Source organism: Tiliqua scincoides, chromosome 8 (genome assembly GCF_035046505.1).
Source record: "Tiliqua scincoides isolate rTilSci1 chromosome 8, rTilSci1.hap2, whole genome shotgun sequence".
Taxonomy (NCBI): Eukaryota; Metazoa; Chordata; class Lepidosauria; order Squamata; family Scincidae; genus Tiliqua; species Tiliqua scincoides.
In genome coordinates, this window is record NC_089828.1 from 36,676,603 (window position 1) to 36,704,355 (window position 27,753).

The 27,753-nt window shown below is 44.6% G+C and overlaps 1 protein-coding gene across 2 annotated transcripts; it reads right to left on the minus strand.

The window, feature by feature from the left end:
- Nucleotides 1-1,705: 1,705 nt before the first annotated feature.
- On the minus strand, nt 1,706-27,685 carry LOC136658465 (hippocampus abundant transcript 1 protein-like). Of its 2 annotated transcripts, none has more exons than XM_066635067.1 (12): nt 27,413-27,685; nt 23,769-23,864; nt 19,385-19,447; nt 17,755-17,882; nt 12,098-12,212; nt 10,323-10,541; nt 9,887-10,000; nt 8,623-8,694; nt 8,203-8,315; nt 7,484-7,581; nt 4,623-4,789; nt 1,706-4,511 (listed from the first exon to the last, which is right to left on the minus strand). In XM_066635067.1, exons 1-12 carry the CDS (start codon nt 27,509-27,511, stop codon nt 4,302-4,304), a joined length of 1,494 nt encoding a protein of 497 aa, XP_066491164.1. In that variant the 5' UTR covers nt 27,512-27,685; the 3' UTR covers nt 1,706-4,301. The 2 variants fall into 2 exon arrangements, with proteins under 2 accessions (XP_066491164.1, XP_066491163.1); XM_066635066.1 differs by having other exon boundaries at nt 27,389-27,685.
- Nucleotides 27,686-27,753: the final 68 nt, after the last annotated feature.

Consider the following 27,753-nt stretch of genomic DNA (forward strand, 5'->3'; position numbering starts at 1 on the left):
GCCACTGAGGCCCTTGTGATGTAGCAGACATTAAATCCCTACTATGCTCTCGGACCTATTTGTATACCTAACCACTACCAGTGAAAAGATACAAAGGCTGCTTTACTAAACAGGGCACCTCACTGAGGTGCTGGGGATAAGCTGGGACTTCCCACTTCCTACCCTGTACACTGATCTCTGAAATTAGAGCAAGCTTGCTTTGCTCATTTTATGTTGCAAGATGAGGATCTGGATTATACTAGAAGGAAAGGTAGCTCCCTCCCATTCCCATATTTTTCCGGATAGTAACAGCATCACCTTAAAAAGTGCTCGCAGTTACACACTCCATATTAGCTTCATCCCCCACTCACTTTGAAGCATTACAGAAGCCTCTCAACTGTCAAGAAGCAAGACTTCTAATTAGCCAGATTGGCAGCAGCACCAGCTAAAAGTCTAAGCAACAGTTTTGAGTCAGGCAAAAAAATCCATAAATTTGAGCAAGATTTTAAAAAAAACTTTTAATGAAGAGCTTGGGTAAATTAAGGGGATGAAGGTTTCATGTGAAATTTCTCATCAGCTGGGATTTTGGGCTCCCGCTGGCAATAAAGACTAATTGGGAGATATTCTAACAGTAGTAGAGTCACAACATTGCACCTTGTCCAGGACTGCCAACTTTTCTTTTATGCTGCCAAAACCAAGAAGACTGGGAGACATTTCTCCAAGCGTGGCAAATGTGAATTCAGTGCCCGAGTAGGATTTACATCCATCACTCATATTCCTGAATATATACACAGCTGCTGGGAAGTGTGTACCAAGCAGGCCTTCAGTCCTGGACAACGGGCAGAAATACAACAGATGGCACTCTCCAACATTGCCCTTCTGTGCTTGAGGCAAAGCTGCACATGCTGCAGGGGGCCATGTCTTTCTGCATGGAAATGAACATGTTATTCCCCCCTTTTCCCATTTCCTTCCTCTTCCTTGGTTATTTCCTAGATTGTACACCACGGGGCAGGGCTTGCCCTCTCATTCTTTGTGTAGTGTCATGTATATAGATGGATTTCTATAACACCAACACCCTTTTAACAATTGTTGGCCATTTGTTCTGCTGCTATCCTTACAGTTTTGAGCCTGCCTTCCCCCATTAGGTGTTTCAATCATTTTTTATTTTTTTAAAGGTTCCTTTTTAACATTTATAACTTTTTCAGTCAAGGCTGGCTCCTAAAGAGGCTTAGAATTAAAACCCACAAAACGTGAATTAGAGATACATGGAAAGTTTTTGCAGCAGTCTCTTCTGGCCTGACAGGTGGTCATTACAGTTCAGACTCTTCTCTCTTGAGGTAAGGAGGAGCTACAGATGAACTTTGAGGATATCCGATTCAAAAAGCAGAGTATATATACAATCAGCATGGATCACCCCAACATCACAGACTAGAAACTCCCCTCCCCACAGACTGTGGGATTGCATCATGTGGGTATGCTGCACCCAGGCAGAACATGCACAGCCCTGCTTATGACAAACTCCTTAACTGTGGAAAGCTAGCACATCTGGAAGAATGACTTGCTTTCCTTCGACAGGCAGCACAAAATGAGGGGAGGCCCTGTATAGACATCTGGTGGAAAAGCCCCTTTTCCACCCTTTGGAAAAACCCTTTTGGAAGACCTGGGAAAAAAATAAGACAGTTAAGTCTTTACCTTAACAGTAAAGTTTAATAAATAATTCACAAAATTTTAGCCAACTCTAAATACAAATCAACATAGAGATTTCACATTTCATTGGAAACTAAGAAGTACAAATAATCAAGACAGGAATCGGTGTCAGTTATTTGAGTGCAAAAGCCACTAAAACCCAGTTTTACATAGCATGGGGTTGTCTCTGGGTGGCTCCATGTTTTCTCAACTTCACCCCACAAATAAAAACAAATGTGACATATTAATATTTATCCAGACAACAAAGGAGGAATCAAAGGCAAAAAAGGGTAAAATAGTCCAAACACAAAATGAAACATGTTACTGGCTTGGAGAGTTCTGTAAATGAATATTTTGAAACTCTCAAAGTAACTAAATGTTAGGAATGCAAAGGAAGGAAATGGAGGTGTTACCTGGCTACCAGGTGGCATGGAAACAATAGTGAAGTTTTCACCCACTGTGATCCTGGGTGTTCACGTATCATCTGGGCTGTGAGAGAAACTACTAGAGTACTTGTGCACTTCTGAGCTGCAAAATGGGGACTCCTGCTTTTCTGGCACTGAGACTCTTGCTCACATACCTGCAGGGCTTGTGACTATACAAAAAAGGACAGACAAACCCAAAGCAGGAATAATATTCCAGGGATGCCTGCCAGTCGCCGGCACCCTTACAACAAGGATGACCTCCATACATCAGAAGACAAATGCATCCCTATGGGGGCTTCAAAGCAGCAGGAGCAGCTTGGTGTTAGGAGGCAGTCCTACAACCAGATGTATGGTGCCAGGGAGGGCAAACTGACTAGCTAGACTGGGAGGGGGGGGGAGTGCTATATGAGCAATCAGCCATCCTGTTATTCCAGGTTAGCTGAGAACTTTCTGTACCCAATTGTTTTTGAAAGAGTTGCCTGTGAAGAAAACAGCAGCAATGGCTAAATTGGTAAGATTTGACATGCAAATCTTGTCCTAGACAGTGACTACAGCCTGCTTCCAGCCCTTCAGAATGATGGCAATTCTTCATTTGGGTCTGGTAGCTTTGGTTCCTCTTAGTGTTGCCCAAGCTCTTAAGTGCTCTGGGGAGAAGGCAGTATGGTATGGAGCCCTGAGCCAATTCGAGGAAAGAAACAGATGAAAGAAAGAGAGAAGGACCAACCTATTATTCAGATAAAGGTGATGTACATATGTTAATATTGTTTGATTTGTGATCAGGTCCATGTCAAAGAGTGAGATCAGGTATTTTCTGATGCAGGACAGTGAGCTGTACAAACTGGCACCAGTTTCATCCACATCCTTCATGAGGTAATACTTGGCCTGGTGGGGAGGAGCGCGCAAGGGATGCATAGTCATCATCTCCTAAACAGTGTGCAGTCAGGACTCCCCTGTGGTCATACATATCAAGGAAAGATTGGAAAGGGCAGAGGAGCTAGCTTGAGGGAATGCTTGTCTAATGCAATTTACCTTTCAGTCAAAAAAACCCAATTAGCTTCTGAAGACGCTTCAGGAACAGAACTTGGAGAAACACTGAACCACGCTCGCTAGTAAGGACAGGCACAAGGGAGAATTAGCTGGCTTCCAAGAAGAGCTTCATCCATAGAAACACATTCCTTGGCCTTGAAAATTCCCTGTTGTCTCTTTATGGGAGTTCAAAGCTTCTGTGTGTCTTATGAAAGGTCTCAGACAGAGGAGCCAGGTGGCTGGTACAGCTATCTATCCTTTGGCTCATGCAACCACTCATCTCCCCAAATGTTTATCATGCATGTGTGCACATATGCACACTCCTTTGGTCTGAAGTGCTCATGCAAACTAGAATGGACTAAATCCAACCCCCGAGGGTGGATAAGACCATTCTGCTGGAAAAGTCTTATCAGGTGTTTGAGTGGATTTGGAGTTCTAGAGACCAGGCCAATTCTATTCTCACACAGGCCAATTGTGGTCCATCAAACTAGGGAGGGGGGCAGTTTGAGTGAGTGAACAGTTGAGGAGAAATTAGCAGTGATGGTAATAACAGAGTGCCTAAAGGGCAAGTGGTAGACACTTTAAGTTTTGTTTTAGATGCCTGAAACTGCCCTAACCAAGTTGACTAGCTTCACGCTGTTCGCTACTGTCTCTTTTCTCGAAGTATGGCATGGTCTGTTTCTTCTGCAAACAAGAGACTCTGCTCCAATGGCTGAAAGCCAGGCATGTTGCCTAGTTACAAACCAGCAGGTTTCAGAGGGCTGCTACTAGCAACATTTGTGTTTTTAGTCTCCACATCACAGGAAGGGGCAAGGAGCAGACACCTTGGCTTATTCTTAGTTTATTCCAAAGAGAAAGAATAAGATAACCCTCCTTCTTCCTCTTTACTGGAATGGAGAGGGAGTTTTATTGGCAGGCTGCTCCTCCTTCCCCATGACATCTATGCTCATTTCAACATCCTTCATATGGCAAACCTAAAGTGTCATTGCAGCACCAAGTGATACAGGCTTCCTTACCTTCTGCACCTGCTGAACATAATTGGTTCCAAGAGGGATAGTTTTCCTGCCACCCTCTGGAACTGCAATAGCAGCACAGTCCATCACTTTCTTGTTCTTCCACTATCAGCCCATGTGGTGCAGTCCACCCTTGGCAAGCGTTCACAGCCTAAGAGAGACCTTCTTGCTCTCATACACTACTGTCCTCCAGTAAGGGTTCCTTGCTGTCCAAGCCCCCTGGCTGGGAGCCATGAAGGTGGGTCTGGGCCCCGTTGCTGTGTTTCTTGTGACTGCCTGATCTCAGAGCAAGGCTGTGTTCTGGAATGAACAAGGCCACTAGGAGCGACAGCAGGACTGAGCATGCTCCAAAGAGGAAAGGGGGACCTGGGATGATGCCTCTCTAGAAGACAAAAAACAGCAAATCAAACCAGTGAGAAAAATGCACCCTGCCCTGGATAAGTCACTGTTTCTACTGCAAGAGAAAGGGAGGCACACAAAAATTAAGAGCTACCTCATCAGTTGGGTTAGCCATATTGGGTTTCATGGTTTTGCTTGGAGTTTCCACCTCAGCCATTTCATTCAGCTCCACATGAAAAAGGTAGAAGACAAAACCATAGAGGGCTGGGCCCAGTCCATTGCATAGTCCGCGGATACCAGTGATCATCCCTTGAACCACACCTAGAGGTGGGGCAGTAGCACAGAGTAATATTCAATATTCAGCTTCCACATACTTGGGCTGTACTGCAATACCAGTCATAGGAACACAGATCAGGGAGGTGGTGCAGAGCCAAACACCCTTTATCAAGGGATGAGCTGACCTCAGCCTTGCACAGTCAAAGTTTTCACTTATTAGAATCAAAAACGACCCACCAAAGCGTTTTGGATTTATGAAGCAAGATCACAGAATCAGGAACGTCAAACAGCTGAGGCATAACCAATGTGTCAAGTGATCTCAAACATGCACTTCTGCTGAAAGATGCAAGAATCCTTCCTTAGACCAAGGCCTAACTACCAGGCATTCTTTGCAGTAGAAAGCAAAGATGGGCACTGGACATTGGTCAACTCTGCTCTAGACATTAAAAGAGTCAGTGCCCTTTTAAAGGAGATAGCACATGCTCTTGCTTGTTGTATAACAGATACAGTCTACAAGAACAAAAGAAGAGGAATCTTCAAGGTAGAGAAAAGATAATTTCCTGATGTATTGAGTATTTCTGTCAGGTAGGCCAGTTCAATGCTTTCTAAGAGAGACCAGAGCCATCTCCCACACCATTTAAAAACTGGTCCCAGGGCACATGATACAGTCATCTGGCAGAGCTAAGCAGGTCAGTGACTGGGAAACTCACATTTGCCACCTTGAGTTTCATAATGAAAGGAAGATAAGATAATACAATCTGAAAGACCCACTTTAACAGTGCTCCTGAGAAGGTTACACTTCTAGAGTGCATCAGGCAATAAGTGATCTTCTCTATACCTCAAGGTATTCTTCTTTCTTCCTGTATCTGACATCTTCCCGTCTTCATTCATGGGTGCAGCTTTTAAACCAGCTTATTGTCATAATTATAAGCATCTGTACAACATATCTGTATGTCCAAGAATGCTTCTGTATTATCTTTACAGCAATTCTGTAAGACCTCCCATATTGCAGCTGCAAAAGTTGAAGTCAAGAGGGAACACCTAGCTGAAAGTCTTATTGAGTTCATGACAGAGGTAAGATTTGAACTGGAAAAGTCTTGAGCATAATTCACAGTGCAATCCTATCCAACACCTTCCCTCACAGACACAGGCATGCTAATGAAGAGTTAGCTGCATTGCAGGCAGTTCAAGAAGTCTCGTTGGGGTAAATGAACTTTGGTTCACTCCCCCTGGGTAAAGCCTCTGCTTTCCCTATGGGTCTTCTTGGTTCTGTTGCTAGCTATTTTGCTGGCACTGGACCAAGAAGTATAAGGGACAGAAGGGGAGAGGTAGATGTATAGGATTGCTGCAGGCAAGTGCTACTGAACCCCTCTCCCTCTTGTTCTGCCTCTCTCCCCACGTAGAAACTCATACTTCCCCCGCCCCCATCATTGCCAATTCCCACTGCCAACTCTCTAACACAAAAGGACACTGGCAGCTCCACAGGTTAGTGCGCTGGTGGCTCTGCAGTGCTTGCTGGTGGAAATGATGTCCTGCTGAACACGAGTTCTGCTGGCAGGGGTTGCTAGTCTTTTAGCCATTATGAAGTTCTGAACCATGTTAGGAACAGTGCTTTTCGAACAATTGTACTTATTCCACTAATGGTACAGATGGGTCCAAATCTGTGTATTTGGGACTTGCAACTGAGAACCTACTAAATCTCCTGAGCATGACTGAAACCTTGTTCTGGTCACGTACAGGAGCCTTTCTGAGGCTGTATATGGCCTCTGCAGGCCTCAGAAAGCCCCCCTTTGTACAGAACAAAGCCCCAACTGTGGGACAAACCACCTATTCCTGTCTTCAGCTGCTGTTATTGGCATTAGTGGTGGTGCAAAAGTTGTAACTACAAAGATTGTACTCTGAAAGTGGTACTTGCAACACATACACAAAACAGGTCGAAAAGTCCTGGTTCTGGGAAAAGAGCATGTGCGCGCGCATGTGTCTGCAAGCATCGTTTTAAGAGAGGCATTCTCTTCCATGTGGGAGAAAGGGGAATATCAGGTGGCACTTGTTATCTACTGGTACCCCGGCTGAAGCTGGGGTGCGTGGGGCAGAACCGGGCACCTAGGGACTTGTGGAGTGGTCTGCCTGGTCTAACCAAAAATGCTGCGTTAGTGTTGGGTAGACTGGGTGGGCAAGGCAACTGCCCCCCCTTTCCTGCCGCCATCTCCGAGAGGTGTTGACCAGGTGTGCCAAAACTCAAGATGCTACTTGTTTCCCTGGAGCAGGCATGTGGCTGCATCCTTCCAGGGACCTTGGAGCAGTGACACATGAGACAGGCAGCAAGGGCTGTGGGGTTAGGAAGGTGTCTGCCAGCTCTGGAGGACTCTCCAACTCTGCCACGGATCCCAGGAGGGAGGGAAGGCACGAAGGAGGAGAGGAAGAAGGGCACTGTGCAGGAGAGCTCCAGGAGGGCGACCAGCCTGTGCGCGAGGCATGAGCAATCTGGGTTCTGGTCCCCACACACAGGGAGCTCCACCCCTCCTTTTTGGGCTGGCCTGCCTGTAAGAAGCGATGAGGGACATTCCCATCTGTCAGGAATGCCCCTGTCTCCACCAGGGAATTATGATTACTATAATTGGATGCATTTTTTAGTTGATTAAAGTTGCTTTTTAAAAAGGAACTGATTCAACGTTTCAGCCTTATAAATCTTTGATTTTGGTCAAAAGTTATGGTATAGTGATAAAAATAAATATGCACCTTGCTGGTCAGGATCTGCATTTCTGGATACCATGGCACTAATGGCAGGGAAAGTGATGCTCGACATGGCAGCCACAGCTCCAGCTGCCCACATCATCCTGTCAGGGAAGGAAAAGAGGCAATAAACCAAGGAACTGTTGTGGAAGCTGGACAGAGGCAGCTGGGTAAATGCAGAAGAGACAACAGAGGAAACCTAATGAACTGCTTTGGAAAGAAACACAGAGTGAGTGAGGCAGTATGCCTTTAGTCTGTAGGACAATAAAGAGATCCCCCCCTTCTGCGACTGTTAATTTTTAGAGCAGTCACCCAATTAAAGAAACCTCATCAATTTATCATTAGTTTTAATTGTTAGGGTGATTAATCAGCATATGAGACAAAAAGATGTGGAACAGAAAGGGTGGCCACAACGCATCGCTGACAGGGTGATATCCTGTGTAGCCTTTCACTGTAGGCACAACAGTACATGACAATTAGAGAGGCTTTGACAGAGGCACTGGAAAAGATGGATGGAGCAACCAGCCCACTACTCTCCAACATCTCCATTCTTGTGACAAAACATGAACAAATTGTGGTTCTTCTAGAAAGGTGCATCTTATACTCCTAGCACCCCCCATCTCAATTTCTTTTGTCTTATGTCACTTACTAAGCTTCCAGAACTTTTATGAGTCTTCCCCCATCCTCAGTTTGCTTAAAAATGCCACACACAAACAAGCACTTACCATGGCTGAGATCCAAAGCCATACCAGGCAAGCTGCAGGATTTGGAAGCCTAAACCCAACAGGATGGTATTCTTGTTTCCTATAGACCTCATGAGAATTCCTAGCATGACAGTCTGGAAGAGAATGACAGGGGAGAAAAGAATGTTTAATAAAGAGAGTTGAAATTCTTATACTTCACTGAAACAAAAAAGGTCTCAGAGATAAGAGTATTTTGATAAGAGACTTTAGTAAATTTACACAGTGTCTTCTGGGTGGATGGGACTTTCCAAGAAATTAGAAGCCAAACCCCAGAGGCTCACAATCTCAAAATGACACAAGACAGACAACAGAGGAAAGGGAAGGTGGTGTTTGAGAGACGCCATTCTAGGCAAAAGCACTCTTGTGACCAAAATCTGAAGGTGGGGACAACTAGATACTCACCTGAGCCAGGATGGAAAGAATTCCAACTACACCAATAAAAGCAGCCACAGTCTCAGATGAAAAGCTGATGACCTGCCAAGGTAATGTAATCCCATTAATACTTAATTCTAGATAACTAGGTGTTGTCTGATACTATCTATAGTCCTTGCCAGCTAGTTTTGCCAGGAGGCTGTTTTAAGACAGATATAGTGGGCCAAGGCCCCAACCCTCATTCCCATGCAGAAGCTTGCAAACAAGTATTATTGCTATAGGCACCATGCTCTCCATGTCACTTTTGCATCTTGAAGGGGGAAAAAAGATGAGGCCCAGGTACTGTTCTGAATTTGGCTCAGGTGATGGCAGTTACTGAATCCTAATCTGCACCATTTAAGCATTTTCACTCCCTTCCTCCTCCATACTGCAACAAACTACATGAACGAAGTGCAGGCTGAAGCTGCATGGAAAGCTGTCATTCAAGTATGCCATACTATGCCAGAGGTGTCCAAAGTTTTTGGCACATCAGCTCTCTGACACCATGTCGGGGGGCCAGGGATAAAAAGAATTAATTTACATTTAAAATTTGAATAAATTTACATGTTTACATAAGTGAATATATTAAAGATGAACTTACATGAATGAATGAAGATCTTGCAATAGCTCAAGGCCTATAAAAGGACTTTCACAAAGCAAGACTGGCCTTTTCTTTGCTGCTGCTACTGCATCACAGACATGAAAAAGCAAGCAGTGGAGGGAGCCCTCATCCCACAGCTCATGCGAGAGGTCAAACAGTCACCCTCACGCTGAGAGCAGTTGCGTCAGGCCAGTGTGGGCTCCAACAAATCTCTGGAGGGGCAAAGGCTCATTGGAAACTGGGGGTTCCCTGAGGGCCACATTGAGAGGAGGGCCACAAGTGGCCCCAGGGCTGGGGTTTGGGCACCCCTGTACTATGCTATGCCCCTTGCCAAACTAAAGCCCCTCTCTTTTAGGTATTTAGACAGAGCTACACACAAGCAAAACTGTGAACAAATTGTGGTAACAACTCCTTCTACAGCAGGAACATGGAGAACATAAACTGTCACCACAACAGCCTACTCAAACAAGGCAACTGCAGCCCCCTCCACCTTTTTTGTGTTCCTGGCTCTCCCCCCTCAAGTTCCCATTCCCTACAATGCTGCATCATTGTGTACTATCACTTGGAGCAATGTAAACAAAATGTGGTTCTTCTAGAAAAACATTTCATACTCCTTGCATGCCCCCCTCACAGTCTCAAGTCCCTTTGGCATACCTGGCGCAGGTAGAGGAAAAAGCTCGAATACTGCCCAGCTTCAGGAAGATAGGAGAGAAAGACTGTGATGCAAATGAGAAGCACAGTGGAATCCTGGCCAACTTTGCGGAGAGACTGAAAAAGAGAGAACAGAACAGGTTGCAATTCCTAATCCAGTACATCAGAGTAACCACATGTTCCACTTGCAGACTTCCTGGAAGCATCTGATTGGCCACTGTGAGAAGGAGATTGCTAGACTAGAGAGATCTTTGGTCTGATTCAACAGGGCTCTTATGTTCCCTTAGCAAGTTGTGGCCTAGGTAAGATCCAGGCTCTCAGAAGACATCCCAAAGAGACCTGTACAGAAATCCCTTCAACACAGCTTTCCATTCCCCACCCTCAGTCAGTCAAAACCAATGCAATCAATGGCAAAGAAATCACCACCTCAATAACTCACAGCAAAAGGATCTGCTTGCTCCCATGAGATGGGAGCCCCCCAGGATACAGGCCGCATCTCCTCTGGCAAGGACTCTGGCACAGCCAACAGGATGAAGCCAAGATCCAGCAGCGCTACCCCTGAAGCCAGTACCACAACAAGTGTATCACTGTAATAACGAGAAAGGTATGCACCAATTGCTGGGCTTGTCACCAGGCTGGCAGCAAATGTGGCTGATACCTGAAACACATTTGTTGAAATGGATTATTATTGGTCATGATGCTTAGGCCCAGATGATGTCTCTAGAGTGGCCCATTTATTCCTTTTAGGTGATGCACAAGCCTTTCTTGGGCCAGCAAATGAGTCTTATTAAATTTGTCCCCTACACTGCATATATGCAACAGGGATCAAATGTGTACACCTGTGGGTTGGGCAGAAATGGATTAAAGCTCAAGGTCTTAAAGAGACAACAGCCAGCTTGCTATGCTTAAAAATATGAAGAAAGCACATAGATCAGTGAAGGTGCTGTTTCTGTGTGCTGGCATCTTTACTATCAGCAAGCCTCCAAATCTATTTTCCCTTGGATGGGAATGTGGATGCCATGCCACATCCTATTCTGCTCTGAGATCCCAACAGCCCAATCTTATCTATCATTTAGAACAGAAAAACTCATGTTCCACTCATGCAACTGGCCAAACTATGCAAGGAGGTGAAGGGAGCAGGTTGCGGGTGGGGGCGAGGAGGGAGGTGGTGGATCCCAGGGGTAGCAACTTACGCAGGGATCCTATTCCTGGTTTCCCAGCCCAACTCATCTCCATATGCCAACTACAAAGCTGGCATTGGTCAAGGAGACCCAAAAGGTGGCCAGAAGGCCTATCCAGGAGTTTTTTATTTACCTCTGGTTGGCCTTCTGGTAGTCCACTGCCCCCCACAGGACCCAGTGTACTACCCTTGGGGAATTGCCTTAGCTATAACCTCTGTACAGGAGAGCCTAAAGATTATATTTTTTTCCCCCTCAAAGGGGATGCATGAAAATACTGGAGGAGCCAGATTCGTGCAATTAGCCAGTAAACCATTGTCTGAAACACGTTTGGCTATAAAAGGGACTACTGAATTTATATAAACTAACTTTATATAGCTTGTGGTTCTGTGACAGTTATGTAATATCACGTATAAAATGTGTATGCAAGGGCACTCTTGTGTGTTATTTTTGATGTACAGAGTTAAGTTAATGTGTATTTTTTTAAAAAATGTCTGATTTAAATTCATATTAGTTGTCCAACTTGTATATAACTTCTCCCAACGATTGCTGAATTGCATTTATCGGATAAATTTTGATTTGTTATCTTGACCTCCACATTAGCTTTACTTATTTTCATGGTCAAGGCTATTTCCTTTCTTGGTTTGTACTACCATACTGTACCATAATGTACGCAAGTATACTTTATGCCTAATAAAGGTTTTATTGACTATTGTAAGCAAGTATACACGAAATAAGTGCATATTCCTCACAAGTTCTTTCCTCCTACCTTTTAGATTGCAAGCTCTTTGGGACAAGAACATGCCTTCTCACTCTATTAATAATAATGTTTACACTAACTGTCGGACTGTCTCCCTCCTTGCCACACAGCAACATCTCAATTATATTGCAACTCTGTATGGATTTTAGCTGCTAGTGCTTTGGGAACCAATCTTGGCTGGAAAATGGGGCATAAAATTAACATCTCCACCTAGAAGTAAAGCTAGGCCTGTATGGTGTGGACAGTGAGGGGAGCTTGACAAACAAGGGACCTTACCAAGCCGTAAGCCGTGCTGCGCTCATGCTCCTGTGTAATGTCAGCAACATAGGCAAAGATAACAGAGAAGGTGACAGCAAAGACTCCAGACACTGAAATTACAGCAAAGTACCACCTGGAAGAGAAAAAGGAGGCAAGAGATGGTACTTAGCTCCAGAACAGAGACAACAATGGAGGGCAAGAACATGCAACTTTTCTTGCATCAAAAACTAGGATGCTGAAGTCATATGGGTCATGTCTTACATCTCAGCAGCATTCAACCCTATCAGCCAAGGTGACCTTCTGGGATGTGTGGCCAGGCTGTGCCTGGGGAAAGGGTGCTCTTTTGCAGTGGTTCTCATCCTTTTTTGTCAATAGGTTCTAGAAGATGTTATTGGGGAACTCCTGTTGAGCACTTTGGCTTTTGGCATATGGGGTGCACAAGGACTCCATCTTGTCCCCCATGTTAATTATATAAAGCGCTGGAAGAGACTATTTGAGGGTTTGGAGATGCAACGTGCAGATTATACCTAGCTCTACCTTTTGTCATCCGATGCTAGGGAAACAGTTAAGACCCTGCAGCGCTGTCTGGAAGAGGTAAGGATCTTGATGTGGGCTAAGAAGCTGTGATTAAATCAGGGCAAAACAGAAGTCCTCTTGGTTCAGAAATTTATGTTCTGAATGGGGCTGTAATTCCCCTGCAGGATCAGGTATGCTCCTAGGTATCTTAGACTCACTGCTGCTCCTGGCTGCTCAGGTGGTGGCAGAGGCTAGGGAGGGCTTTGCCCAGTTGGTGAGCCAGCTGTGTTTGAATCTGAGTTGACTGGACCTAACCACAATGGTCTATGCCAGGGGTGCCCAAGCCCAAGCCCTGGGGCCACATGGGGCCCTTGAGGCTTCTCAATATGGCCCTCAGGGAGCCCCCAGCCTCCAATGAACCTCTGGCCCTCCAGAGACTTGTTGGAGCCCACACTGGCCTGACGCAACTGCTCTCAGCATGAGGGCGACTGTTTGACCTCTCCTGTGAGCTGTGGGATGAGGGCTTCCTCCACTGCTTGCTGTTTCACGTCTGTGATGCAGTAGCAGCAGCAAAGGAAAGGCCAGCCTTGCTTTGTGCAAGACCTTGAGCTATTGCAAGACCTTCATTCATTCATACAAGTTCATCTTTAATATATTCATTTATGTAAACTTATGTAAATTAATTATTTTTTCCCCCAGCCCCTGACACAGTGTCAGAGAGATGATGTGGCCCACCTGCCAAAAATTTTGGACACCCCTGGTCTATACCTTGGAGACTCTGAAACTCAAATACTGTGATGCACAATATGGAGTTGCACAGTCCAGAAGTTGCCTTGAATGCTCTGTTTATTCAGAGGGAAAGGCAGGATATAAATCATTTATATAAATAAAAAATATACAGGTATAATCTAATTATCCACAAATTTTTCACCCGCTGCTTTATCTCAGCACAATGAGAACGGCCCTTTAAATTAAAGGAAACAAGTTGTTTAACAATAGCCTCGTTAGTGCAAGAGAGGGCCGCTAGCTAACAATCCATAAATCATTCTCTCTCCAAGTACTCAAACCGCTTCACTCCAAGGCAAGCAAACCCTCCCTTCTCCAGATCATGTAAAAGAATGCTAAATGGTCGTGATTATCACCTCCTCCATTCTTTCCCTCACACTGTGGATCCTGCTGAAGAGAGGGATTTCTGCCTCAGAGTGAAGCCTTTCTAAGCACCTGGAGAGAGACTGATTTTTGGATTATCTGCTTAATGACTCTCTTATGTCACAAAGGTCATCAAGGCTGTTTTTAAATCACCTAGCAAAGGAATTTTGTTTTTTAAATGGATTTACTTTAATGCGATTTTTGCCATCCACTGAGTTCTGGGAACAGAACTCTCACAAATAAAGAGACTCAACCTGTACATTGTAACCTTTTTCACATGTTTTGTTTTACACAGTAGGGTGGAATATTTAAAATATTTGATAAAGAAATTGACCATCAACATTTCTTTTCTAGTGGTTAGAGTAGGCCCGAGCACACTTTCTTTGAAATGGCACTGCACTGCCAACTCAGCAATAGGTCAGTCCAAAACAGACAAGCAGTAGTTACAGTGCAATCCTATGCATATTTACACAGAAGGAAGTCACACTGAGTTCAGTGGGGTTATGCTCCAGTAAGTGTTATAGGATTGCAGCCTCAGTATGCTTATTGTTGTATCAGGCACTGTACAATCTAAGGCACTGTATGATCTGTACAATACACACTAAGAAGTGTATTTGATATTCCAGAAGAATGGTCAAGGCAGTTTACATGAAACTAAAAAACAAAAACCAAACAGATTAATAGTAAGGCTGTTTCTAACTCCTTCCAAAAAAAAGCTTTGCTCTGGGTTGCATAACTCCCCTCCCCCAACCTTGTGCTCCCTCAGCAGGTTGGCATTACTTATCACCTTTCATCTCACTCCCCCAACTACTCGCAGTTGGATGGCCCGCTGCCTGACTGTGCACAACTTGCTCCCAGCCTGGAGGATTGCAAGCCTTTTCATTGTCCCAGGGGCAAAGAAGAAGAAGCCAGGTGGAGCAGCTCTACCACAGGGAAGGTGGGTATTCCTGTTGCCTGGCTGCATGAACCAGAGTTCTTTCCCCCAAGGGCAGGACAAAGAGAGAAGCCAGCTGCAGTAGCTGCATTTCAGGAAAGAAACAGAACTACATACAGTACCTACCAATGGCATACTATCTCATACCTGTTGTACAATGCAATACACAGAAGATCTACTGGTTAATTTTAGACTGTAGTACAAGCCATTCTGAGAGCCCATCTTGGGCTTATTTATTACATTGTCATGATAAACAAAGCAGCTACCTAATTATTAACAAGTGTAAAAAATAGTACTATGAATATAAAAACCACCACTACGGAAGCAGCAACCAGAACACTCAAAGCACAAAATTAGGTTCTAGTGGGTTTAAGTGCCTCCCAAAGCAAGAGAGCCTTGACCAGTCACCCAAAGACAATGACAGGGAGATAGCCTAACCTTCCATGGTAAAGGGACATCTATAATTGTGCTGCCACCACTGAGAAGTCCTTTGTTTGGTGCCCCAACTCTAGCTTGAAGGACAGGGTGTTTTTGTTTTCATAACTCAGAAAAAAACCAATGCGCACTTGTACAAAAATGCAAATCATCCCTCTAGGCAAGCCTTACAGCAGGCTAAGAAATGAAACAGAGGGGAAGGGCTGAAGCTGCCACCTCCCACAACATGCACATGTTCCGACAAGTCCCCTTCTGAAAGCAACCAAAGAGAAGGCAAAATTACCACTGGACTTGAAGAAATCACCTCCTTTGTTTCGAGAAAATCCCCCCCCCCAATTTTATTGCATTTCTGGTTATGCCACTCTGACATCAAGAAACATTTTATATGGCCTTCATATATGGGTGCCAGCATGCAGGATGAACTGTTCTCCCAGAAACACTGGCCTACAGGCCTCATTTCCACTTTGGTCGGGCTCCAACTCTTGATTGTTTGCATTCTCCCCCCCCCGCCCCCCAACAACACATCCTGGAAGGAAAATGATGGTCTTACGTTGTGTCTCTAGCTGAATGCAATTTGGTAATCCTGTCATAGTTTTCCATTTTATCTACAGTTTGTGCTTGTTTTTCTGAACACAATTCCAGTAACTTCTGTATTTTGTACCAAAACATTGGATTACACCTGTATTTCGAATTAACTTAGGTAAACCTCATTTTAAATTGCTAGACATCATCTGGCACCAGAGTGCTAATCTGTATTTTAGCTGACACTGCTAGCCAAGTTTACCTGCATCCTGTTTGATTAAGAGGAATTCTCTTCATTCATACCCAAGTTACTCATTTACGCATTAAAAGAAAACACCCCAAGTTACACATTTATACTCAAACATTTTGCTTACATGGAAGCAACTTCAATATTCTTAAATAGTAAAGGGGTTTGACTAGCAAATGGTCACTCTCCAGGGTGTGACCACTACAGGACACTATTACAAAAATCCTTTTTCAATTATTTTGGATATCTATTTGTGTGTCCCTTTTTAATAAAGCTGTAATCATTTATTGGAATATTCCTCTCAGTCTCTTTAAGTACAAGGAATTTCTACAGAACACTGGTTTGCATCCAGTCTTAAGGTCCCATGTTCCAACAGGGCTGTGTACCAATTCCCTTAAACCAGTGTTTCTCAAACTGTGGGTCAGGACCCACCAGGTATGTCACAAGTCAATTTCAGGTGGGTCCCCATTCATTTCAATATTTTATTTTTAATATATTAGACAATGCTATCATGGTATGTGACTGCATTGGGGGAATGTTACAGATGTGTAATTTTAACAGCACATGTATATGCTTTGAACAATAATAGTAAATGGGACTTATTCCTGGGTAGGAGGGTAGTGTGGGTAGGATTGCAGCCTAGGATTGTTAAAAATTTTCCTGCTTGCAGATTCTCATTCTAAAAAGTGGGTCCCAGTGCTAAAAGTTTGAGAACCCTGCCCTAACCAAAAAAAACACCCAGCTCTTTTTATAACACCTTCCACCTCATTAGTAGTTTCCTTTTTGCCAAGAATAGCTTGCGAAAGCTGGGTGCAGCCTGTGGTCAAGCTAGATTGTGAATGCCAAAACTCAAGGAAATGAAAAAACAAAGGGGCGTGGACTCCGAGTCCTTGCCAGTAACCTTAAGAGTAGTGTGCTGTGACTGAGAAGGAAAGCAATAAGACTCCAAGACCTCTTTAATGTTAAGGCAGCAGTTAAGAATAGAAAAGCATACAGCTTTGAGTCTTTTAAATGACATGAATTTCTGAAGAGCCTATTTCTTTTGTGCTTTTATTTTGCATGTCTACTTATGAACTTCAGAATATGGTATAGATCCAAACATAAGAAACTGCCTTATATCGAATGAGACTGCTGACCAAGCTAAAGCACTACACTTACTGGCTGTGGTTCTCCAGAATTTTAGACAGAAAAGCCTAACTAAACCTACCTGAAGATACCAGGAAACTAAACCTTCTGCCTACAAAGCAAATGCTCTACCACTGAGCTAAAGAACCCAACCCATCTCTCCGAGACTTTTGGAACATGAACCACCAACATTTGAATGCCTCTCAGCAGTTTGCAGCCATGCCCTCTATATCCTAGAAGTCCAATACACTCTGTTGTTACACACTGTCCACATATGGTAGCAACTTATTTGATGAACTGGCTAATAAGGAGAGAGACCACTGCTCTTTTTTGCTACTTTCAGCTACACAGTGCAGAATTAAAGCTAAAGTACAGGTCACCAAAAGCAAGAATTGCTTCATATAATGCTTCCTGTGTCTTTGGTGTTCAGATTATTCTAACCCAATTGAACACACACTTTTAAGCAATGATCCTATCTTGGAAATAAGCCCCAATGAACATGGTGGACTTACTTCCAAGATAACACACACACAGGATTGGACTATTTAATCATGCGAACAAGTGTTTGGTCCACAGGCCATTTTAAGAGAAGGCAAAACCTGTAATTCACATTGACACACATGCAAATGCTTTTGACATGGCAGAGGTGGAATCTGAAGCTACACTTCCTAGATTTTGGCCATTCTCTTCAGTTACCGTCCCATACCAGCATTCCTGCAGGCATTACACTCCAAGCCGGCGACTCACCATGGGCTGATCTTCATGAGAGGAATTGGTGCACAAGTGAAGAACACAGTAAGGAGGAGGAAAGATTTTCTGCCCCAGACATCAGATAATGCCCCAATCAATGGGGCACTTAGGAAAGACAGCAAACCCTACAAAGAAAAATCGGAGAGGAAAGAATCATTTCAGGTCAACATCACATAGACACACTTGCATCAGTACACTTGGCACAACTGGAGTCAGGAGATCTTTTACACCTGTTTCAGCAGGAGTACAATGTCTTCTCCTTTCTCAGAACTACCCCCATCAGCAGCCATTCCAACCTGGAAGAAAGCTCAGGCAACACCATGCCTTTATTGGCTTGGACCAATTGCCATTTGGCTACTCCCCTCTAGACTGCCCCACTAATAGCCATTCCACCTGGTCATTATGTAACAATATGGAAGATTTTATACCTAAAGGTGCTCCCACTAAAATTCTTTTGTATTGCATCTCTTAAATTATAAGCCATTAGAAAGTGTAAACTGCCTTGAGTGCTTTGGTAGAAGACAATCTGTAAATGCTGCAAGTAAGTAAAGATTTTGTGTTGAAAGGGGACAATTTACACTCTTTGTATACCAGAACATTTCACATGCATGTAAATCAGAACACAGCCTTTGTTTGTACATTTACACTGAGCCCACACAGAAAACTAGGCTGACCCTGGAAGAGTCTATTCACCCTGGGTCTATAAGTCTATAAACAACCCTGGTTGTTTGTACAGTCTAGAAAGGAACAGTTCATTGCTGATCAGGTATAGACATGAGAGAACATGTATAGCAAGATCTGCATGGGCTTAATAATAATAATAATAATAACAACAACAGTATTTATATACCGCTTTTCAACTAAAAGTTCACAAAGCGGTTTACAGAGAAAAATCAAATAACTAAATGGCTTAGTGACTAGTGTCTTATCAGAATCCACGCTTCGCTCATGAAGGAACAACAAAGGGGGACTTTTTTGAGATTATCAAACCATTCTCATTACAAATACTATAAGACAGCTGTTGGCACAGCTGGGGGCCTGGAAATCAAGACAACAGTATAAAAACATATTACTGTCACTGTGTGTCCTGATCAGGTATTTTTCCTTTGTTGCAAACAGCACAAATGAATGCAACTAACATTGGAGTGGGGTGGGCAGGCAGGGCTTAATAACAGTGAAAAACTGAGAATGGGTAGGATTGGAATAACCTTTAAATTCCTGATGCTCTTTGAATGGGGACAATCTTTTTCAAGAAAGTACATATAAAAAATTCAGTCATAATGGGAATTAAATCTTACTTCAGTCCTACCAGCTGTTATTCATTTGTTCTTCAGCACTGCCAACACACAGCTGCACCCCTTTTTCCCCCTTGCTTTATACTTCACTCTTATCATGATCCGCACCCCCCCCCCGCCACTACTTCCATAAATAAACAGAAAAAAATTCCAAGAACACAAGAATTGAAAGTAACCCCTGTTAATCCTAAAATCTGGTCTGACCACTAGCTACAGCTGCTGTGCCCCAAAGCTGTTTTTTTAGCTAGCTACATGTATAGACAGAACTGCCTGGATTTGCATGACTAGTGAATGAATGAGTGTGCACACATGCAGGAAGGAACATTCCAAACCTTGACTCCATGGATCAGTCCATTCATTAAGAAGGTGTGCTGAGGGAAAGTCTGGTGCAAGACCTGCAAGGACAGCAATGCCAAATAAAGTCAATGCCAGCAATTTTCAGAATGAAAGATTGCCTGTAGTAGGTTGAAAATTCTGAGATGTTAACCTGCCAGTCTGATTGCAATAGTTGGCACCAGGTCATAGCCATCTGGCATACAGCAGGGATGAGAAGGCTAGCAGAACAGACTTTGCTGTGTCTGGGATCCTCCACTAGGAACCTGATGGCTATCAGTTGTAAAAAACAAAACAGCACCTCCAGAGGTAGACATATGTGAGTGATCAGGCAGCCTGAGTACATGCTCAGTTCGAAATTTGTTTTCAGTACCAGAACTCGGCTCAATGCACACATTTTTGGTTCTGTTCAAGCTTTCTTCATTCAGCAGTCTAATTTAGGCAAAAGCAACCTTTTCATTGTTGCTATTGTTAAACAATTTTCTGGCTGTTAATTGTTCAACAATAAAACAAAATGGCTGCTTTTTTCCTAAATTAGGTTGCTGAATGAAGAAAGTTTGGCTTTGGTTACTAATATTGCTGATCTAATAGCATTTCACTCAGATATTGATCTACTCTCTCCTAATGTAAAGGAGCATTCCTATGAAAGAGAACTTTTATGTCTTTTGCCCTCTCTGAAGGAAAAGGAATGGTACAATACAAGTTATAGCTAGCTGTCTGGGACCATGGACAAGGTCACCATGATATGAGGAAACCATCCCAGTTCAAAAGCTATAACATGAGAAACTAGTGCTATATCATAACTACAACATGCTACGGTACATTCGAACTAGAATATATTCAAGTTAAGAGATAGGTAACAAAATCTCTCTTTGCAATATGATTGAAAAGCTTGGACACTTGTGAGTAGACAGAACAAACAGAAGACCCCCTAGTTCCCCCAACCTCTTGCCCAAAACTGCTATCTCAAATTGTTTTTTTTTAAACCCTCATTTCAGTGTTTTATTGGTTTCTCTTTGCATCTTCCTACTTCAACCCCAGACTGCCAACCCTCCAGGACTGTCTTGGAGTTTTCAGAAATCAGGATCAACCACCAGGACTCCCTGAAAACAACATTATATCATGCTGGAGAAGAGAATTACCCAGTAAAAGCTTGAGTCAAGAGTTGGCAAGCCTATACCCTGTCACTCTCCAGACACTGACAATCAGCTTCTTGTTGAAAGCCCAACTAGATAACCAGATTAGCTGGACAGGGACATGGTACTTCCTTAAGAAAAGTGGCAAATTGCCTTCAGAAAACAAAGACAAGAAACTCTTCTGGAATATCCCATGAGAGGCAGTTTCCTGGTACTCAGCTTCCCAGATTGAGATAAGATATCAGAGGCCTGATTGTGAGCACTATCCCTTTGAATGTCCTGGAGCACACTCCTTTAGCCAGAGGCAGAGTAGCCCTCTCAAAAAAGAAACCTTGTAGGAACTGCAAAGCACTTAACATGAAACAGAACCCACAAAACATGAAGGTGATGTCTTCATCCAACAGCCAGAGCTCAGTGGTACAGGACAACAATTTTGCACAAAATTATGGACATTAGCCAACAGCAGTAAAAACATTACTTGTCTTTATGTTAGTTACTTGTGGCTCTGAAAAACAAAGCTACTAGAACAAAACTGACCCTGCCTTGTCACCAGGTGAGGAAGACAACCTTCCCTCACCACAGGTGCTGGATGGTTTATTGCATGAATACAGAGCCAAATGCCATCTTTAGTAGAGAGGTGATAGAGGAAGATAGAGAGGTGAAGGACATCTTCAGCTTCAAAAGCCTATGCGTAGTCCTCTTGGTATTGTACTTAGTTCAGAGTGTGGGTTGAAGAAAGATGCCTGAATGTCCCCCCTCACATAATAATACCCTTGTACATAGGCAATTAGAAGTGTAGGGAGATGCCTGAGGTAAGATCCTCATTCTCAACAAATTTGTTTCCTGATTCTGAGGTGGTGTTTTCCCCACTGCCAGTAGCAGGCACCCAATTTCACCACCACCACCACCACCTCCATCCTTCCATGGGTCTACGAAATCTCCAAACAGCAAACTGGCTCACCTGCAAGAGATACAAGCTCTGTGATATCCTAGCAGAATGGCCAACAGCATCAAGATAGACTGAGCAAGCCAAGAAGGCAAGGCACAAAGCACAGAGCGGAATTCAGGGCCCCTTATGTAGTCTGACCAATATTAGATTGAGAGACATTTGGGACAGGGACCTATCCTCTAATTCATTGTAAAACACAGAAGGTTCTATGTATTCAGTATTATTGGTATCCACTATATATAGTTATTAACCATGGGCAAAAAGGTGCTTGGCAAAGTGGTGTCCCTCTTAGCAAGGAGACAGCAACTGTCCCTTTTCACCCCAGCATGGGATCTTTTCCAGGGGCTGTTGCTAGTGTTTTCTGTATCTTTAAAAAAATTGTTAGCCCTCTGGCAACACGGTGTCATTTATTTTGTGATGTAAACAGTTTTGTGAACTACTTTTTGTGGGAAAGTGGCATACAAATACATATATAAGCGGCATACAAATACATAACACCAACTACCACCACCAACAGAGTCCAAGCTCTTCCTTTCAGAGGATGGGAACTGAAAATGTACTCGGCGTAGCCAATGTTAAAGATGTCAACTCACAGAAATGGCATCTCCCTGTTTAGAACACTTTTCTCAACAGGAAAGAAGCTGGTTTTTTTAATCTTGCTTCTTTCAGAACATCAATATGACACAATCAACCAACATTAGTGTCCGTATGAAGGCAGGTTAAGTAACACTGTTGGGGAGTTCGGAAATTTTGCAAATTTGTTTATAAAGCTGCTTTGGAAGGCAATAGATATGTACCCGTTATGAAGATGCATTAAAGAATACACTGCATACCAGGGATGGGCAAGTCCAGTGCAGCTTGATTTGAGTCACAAGTCTCTGCCCCCCATGACTCGACTCGAAAATTAGTCCTAACAGGCAGACTTTCCGAATTGCCCAGAGCGTTTTTCCAACTCAAGAAGAGTTGAGTCACAAGTTTTAAAAAACCGCTTTGGAAAAAAACGGAGCTGCTGCCGGGGTGTGTGTGTCGGAGTTCTTTTTAACCACTCCCCTTATGCCTCCATCCCATCTGTAAACAAGGCAAGAGGGGGTGGAACAGACTTCGAGAGAGCAGGGACAGAAGCAGCAAGAGGAAGGAGCACATGCAGCATCTGTGAGGCTTACCAGGACAACCCAAACTTTTGCAGCTCTATTCAGAAGTAGTCTCATTTGCATTGGTCATTCAACGAGGCTTCCTCCTCCCAAGTAACAACAGAACTCACCAGTAGCATAGCTAGAGGGGGTGCAAAGCATTAAGTTTTGCAGGTAGCCCCTCCTCGGCTTGAAAGCACTGCATGTTGCACAGAGCCTCACTACAGGCATGCAAGCGGGCCTCCCCTTCAGAGTAGGGGCAGCAGGTGAGGCAGAACTGCCCCATCATTGTCCATGGAAAGCACCACAGCTGCCCCATTACTTACACCTGAGGAGGCTCTCCTCACACCAGCTTTCTAGGGTGTAAGGAGAGCCTCCTCAGGTATAAGCAAGCAGGGCAGCTGTGATACTTTTCCATGGACAATGATGGGGCAGTTCTGCCTCACCTGCTGCCTTGCACTGCATGTTCCTGCTTTAGAGCCTTTTCAGTCAGCTGGCAGTGAGGATCCATGCAATATGTATTGCTTTGCAAGCCAAGGTGAGACTCCCTGCAAAACTTAATGCTCTGCACCCCCTCGGAGCCAAAGCGTGATCGCTATGAACCACTTCCCCCACCTCTCTGGCCTTCCCCAGCCAGCAAAAACCTCCTTGGGCTACTTCCTCTGCTGTATCTCATCCAGAAAATTCAGACAGCCCATCCTTCTGCCACTGATAATCAGTTCTTATAAAAGACAGGCAAGAGAGCCCACTCTCAACTCCCCCCCAAACAAAACATTAACCCTTCCCTGCCTCCTGGTTGGAACTTCCCTGCTGCTCACCCAGTATGAATGATGGCTCCACAAGGTCTTTCATATGCTGAAAAAGTAAGTAAGCACACCCAGACACAGAGAGACAACAGTGCGCATGCATGGGGACTAAGTGCCAAGTCAGGTGGCCTCAGACTTGAGTCAATGCTCGAGACATCAGTACAGGTGACTCGTGTGCACGAGAAAGGAAAAACATGTTTTTTGCAACTCGGACTAAGTCATACACACAAGTAGCTGAAACTACACATTTACTGACAAAAAAGTCACAAAGCAAAAAAAAGACTTTTCTTCTGTTTCACACTTAGACTCTCTAATGACCGCTTTATCCATCCTTTGCTGCTGACCACAGATAAGCTACTCACAGTTAACATTGGAGTAGTAAGCAAACCCCAAGCAAAGAACTCCAAGAAGATCACCACCACAGCATGGTATACACTGGGATCTCCAATTCCTTGTCGCTGGAAAACAAGGGTGGGAGGGGGAAGAAGGGGAAAGAGAATGTCAGCACCCACATAGGAAGATATAGGAAAAGCTATGACTTTATGGTACAGCACATGCGTTGCATGAAGAAATAAGGTGGCTACTTCAAAACATATCACTACCACATGGCTATAGGTAAATCCCATGCATTGGGCACAACTCATAATTGTACTAACCAGACTCCAAACCTTGATTTGCATTCTACATACAAGTGAGCCATGATTTGCATGGTTTCCTTCTTTCCCTGCCTTTTCCAAGAATCTCTGGGTGCTATCCCCATACAGTGGTGTCCAAGGATAAAGCAACGACTCAAATCATGGTTTGTTGGTTCAGATGAAACACCAAACTATCATCTGGGCAAACTAGCTTCAAATTATCATTTCAGATTCTGGCCTGGAAGATGCTTGTAAACAGGGCTTGGGTGTTACGTCTGAGCCATCACAATGATATGCCATCAGAAATTATTCTCCTTCTTTAATAAACCATTCAAAGATCCTCAATGGCATTTGCCTTTTTCATGCAACTATAGCTGAAGATTCAGACAACCACAGGAAAACTACAAAACTAGATTGCAGCAATATGGACATTCAGCCCTGTAGAAGTGGGACATTGACAGAAACACATATGTCATTGTGCACCTATTACCTGTTTTACACATAACTGATTTGCTGCCGGATTTGAAGCATATGCTAAAGCAAATAAGTTGCTGGACCCCTGAGACTTTTGTCACTTGAGACATTGCAAGGAGCTATGACTGCAGATGAGAGCTCACAACAACAGCACTGACACTCAAAAAAGAGCAATTTGTGCTTACTTTAAATTAATCCTACTGACCTTTATGCCAGTTTCATGCTTCCAAAAGACTTAAAGATTAGTAGGCCGTTTCCAAGTCTCCTATAAGTTGTCCACTATTCTGGTTTACCCACTTTCTACACAAGCCTCTGCTGCCAACCTCCAAAGATCCCCAACTCTTCCATAGTACATTAAAACCATAAAACAGAAGCCCTCACTTTGAGTCTCCCCTCGATCAAAAAGCAACTATAAACATCAGTTCCCACCAGTTGCCCTGTAACAGAGGGATAACACACCCCAATCCCCCCCCATCCAGTCTCCCTATTTTTTGTGTATTTCTCTGTGTTTTTTTGACTCATCTCCTCCTATGCAGTTCAACAGCCTAACAAGTTGTTGGGGCTTCCTTTGCAAGCAATCTTTGTCTGGAATGTCTATTATTCCCCACACACATGCTGCTTGTGGATTTGACATCTCTTCCTGTCTGGAATGGCTACCATCATCACCTCTTCCCAGAAATGGCGTGCACTTAGCAACTGGGTAGCCTCACCCGTATATATAGGTATACCCGTATATGTATAAGGGGGTGGAAGGGAGTGATCAGGTGGGTTCCACTTCTTCAATCAGCTAATATGATGGTATCAAAGCAGTTCACGTGTTGGTTGTTCTTTGCCCATTGCCTGTAAGCTAGGGGCCATCTAACTCAGTGGTTCTCAAAACATTTAGCACCATGGCCCACTTCTGGTCCAAAATGACCTTCTGCACTCCTCACTTCCCTGTTCCTGGGATCCGCCCTCCCCTGTTGCCTGACTGGGGGAAAGACCAGCCACTTACAGGCTGTCTGGCTGTTCCGGTGCCATGTTGACAAGGCCTGGACTGACTCCTTCTGGCCTGTCAGGCACAAGAGGTTCTAGCCGCTTGGTACCAGCCATGTCTGTCAGGTGCGCCCCAGTGTGTTCTGCACCATGGCAGCCACTGCCTGGCTCACTGGAGATTGTTTGGGAGCAGGCACAGCTGGTGAGGATGCCCGTGTGGGGCTGCAGTGACTGGACAACACCTCCGGGGTTGCTCAATACAGCCATTTTTCTTAGCAGACCACCCCCCAAAAAAGCTGCCTGAACATTTGGTGCAATTCAATAGATTTAAAGAAAGGTTTTCAGGCCATCATCTCCCAATTGTTTCTGGGTCAAGTTTGTTTTTTTTAAGTCTAAATTTTACTTATAAAATTGACTGGTGGGAGACAGAAAGACAAAAGGAAATATTTCTTTATCCAGCACATATCCATGGAACTCCTTGCTACAGGATGTGGTGATGGCACCTGGCCTAGATTTCTTTAAAATGGGATTGGATAAATTTATGGAAAAAAGTCCATCATAAATGACAAGTCATGATGACTGTATGCAACCTTCAGGTTGTTAGAAGTAGCCTCTCTCTGAAGGTCAGATGCAAGACAATGGCAACAGGTATCCTGTGGTCTTCTGTACTCCCAGAGATACCTGGTGGGCACTATGAGATACAGGAAGCTGAACTAGATGGCTCTTAGCCCACCAGGACGCTTCTTACATTCTTATGATATTGCCAGACCTCTTTCCAGTGCTGTTGCAAGCAAAACAACGTACGCAAAGGTCTCTGAGCATTCCAAAAGCTCAATAAGCTAAGTACTATTAGTGAGCAGAATTAGCAGCATTGATCAGAGATCAATTAGAACTAATTGACCTAATTGGATCTAATTGATCTCTGATCAATCTAATTATGTCTAGTTGATCTACTTCTACTAATTAAAAGTAGGGCCCTTAGCACTCAAACCTATCCAACTTTCCAGCACCAGTGCTGCCACAATGCAGCCCCCAGGTAAGGGAACAAATGTTCCAATATCTTGAGGCAGCTTCTATGACTGCCTCCCCAACACAGGAAGCAGTGCAATCCCCATTGGCACAGCAGCACCGGCATAGGAAAATTGTATAGGATTGGGCCCTTCATCAGAGAGCACCACCCACAGGAAAGCAGCAAAGAAACTCAGTGACAAGCAAGTCACATCACATGGTCTCAGAAATGCCTCACTCGCCCTCAACCTCCATCAGCAACACGCAGCAAGGGGAGTTGCAGTATGGGACTACCCTAGCCGTGAGACCCTCAAGTTCACATAGGAAAAGCATTTCGAAGCCTTGAAAGCTATAAAATAAAAGCAACAAATCAGGAAGCCCCTGGCCCGAAGCTCCTCACCACCATAAGCAAGCTTCAGTGTCACTGGCCTGCCTTACAGGGGAGTTGTGAGCATTATAGCAAGACAGCATGTCTTGAGGGACATGCGGTGGGTGGGAGGTGAGGCAAAGCCTCCCCACTGGAGCCCTTCGAGAAGCACCGCCACTGTGTGAAGCACCCACAGCCCACTCACTGTGTAGGTGAGGCAAAGCCTCCCCACTGGAGTCATGCAAAAAGCACTGCTGCCATGTGAGGCACCCAAGCACCCACAACCAACGCGTGCGCTGTGGGTGCTTGGGTACCTCACACGGTGGCAGCGCTTTTCGAAGGACTCCAGTGGGGAGGCTCTGCCTCACCTGCACAGTGAGTGGGCTGTGGGTGCCTCACACAGTGGCGGTGCTTCTCAGAGCTCTGGTGGGGAGGCATGCCTCACCTGCCTAGTGAGTGGGCTGTGGGTGCCTCACATGGTAGTGGTGCTTCTGAAGGACTCCAATGGGGAGGCATGCCTCACCTGCCTCCCCACCCCCCCACTCACGCCTGCGCCGTCGCGGAGGACGCTCTTCTTGGCGAGGAGGACGCTGCGGTGGAGGCGCTGCTTCTGTTGCTGCTTCTTCTTCTTCTTCTCGCCGGTCATGGCGAGGCCAGGGAGGCCGGCGCGCCCTTCCTCCGGCTCAGAAGAGGCGGTGGCGGCTCCCCCATCCTCCTCAGCCGTCCCCCCTCACCGACCAGCTTCCCACGGTCCCGCCGCCATGACGACGGCAGCGGCTCGCTAGCTCTGGCCTCCTGCCCGCATTTCCTCAGGGACGGCCAAACCATTCTGCGCATGCGCACGTCTTTGAGCTCGCCTCAACGTGCGCCGGCAGCTGCGCGCGCAGT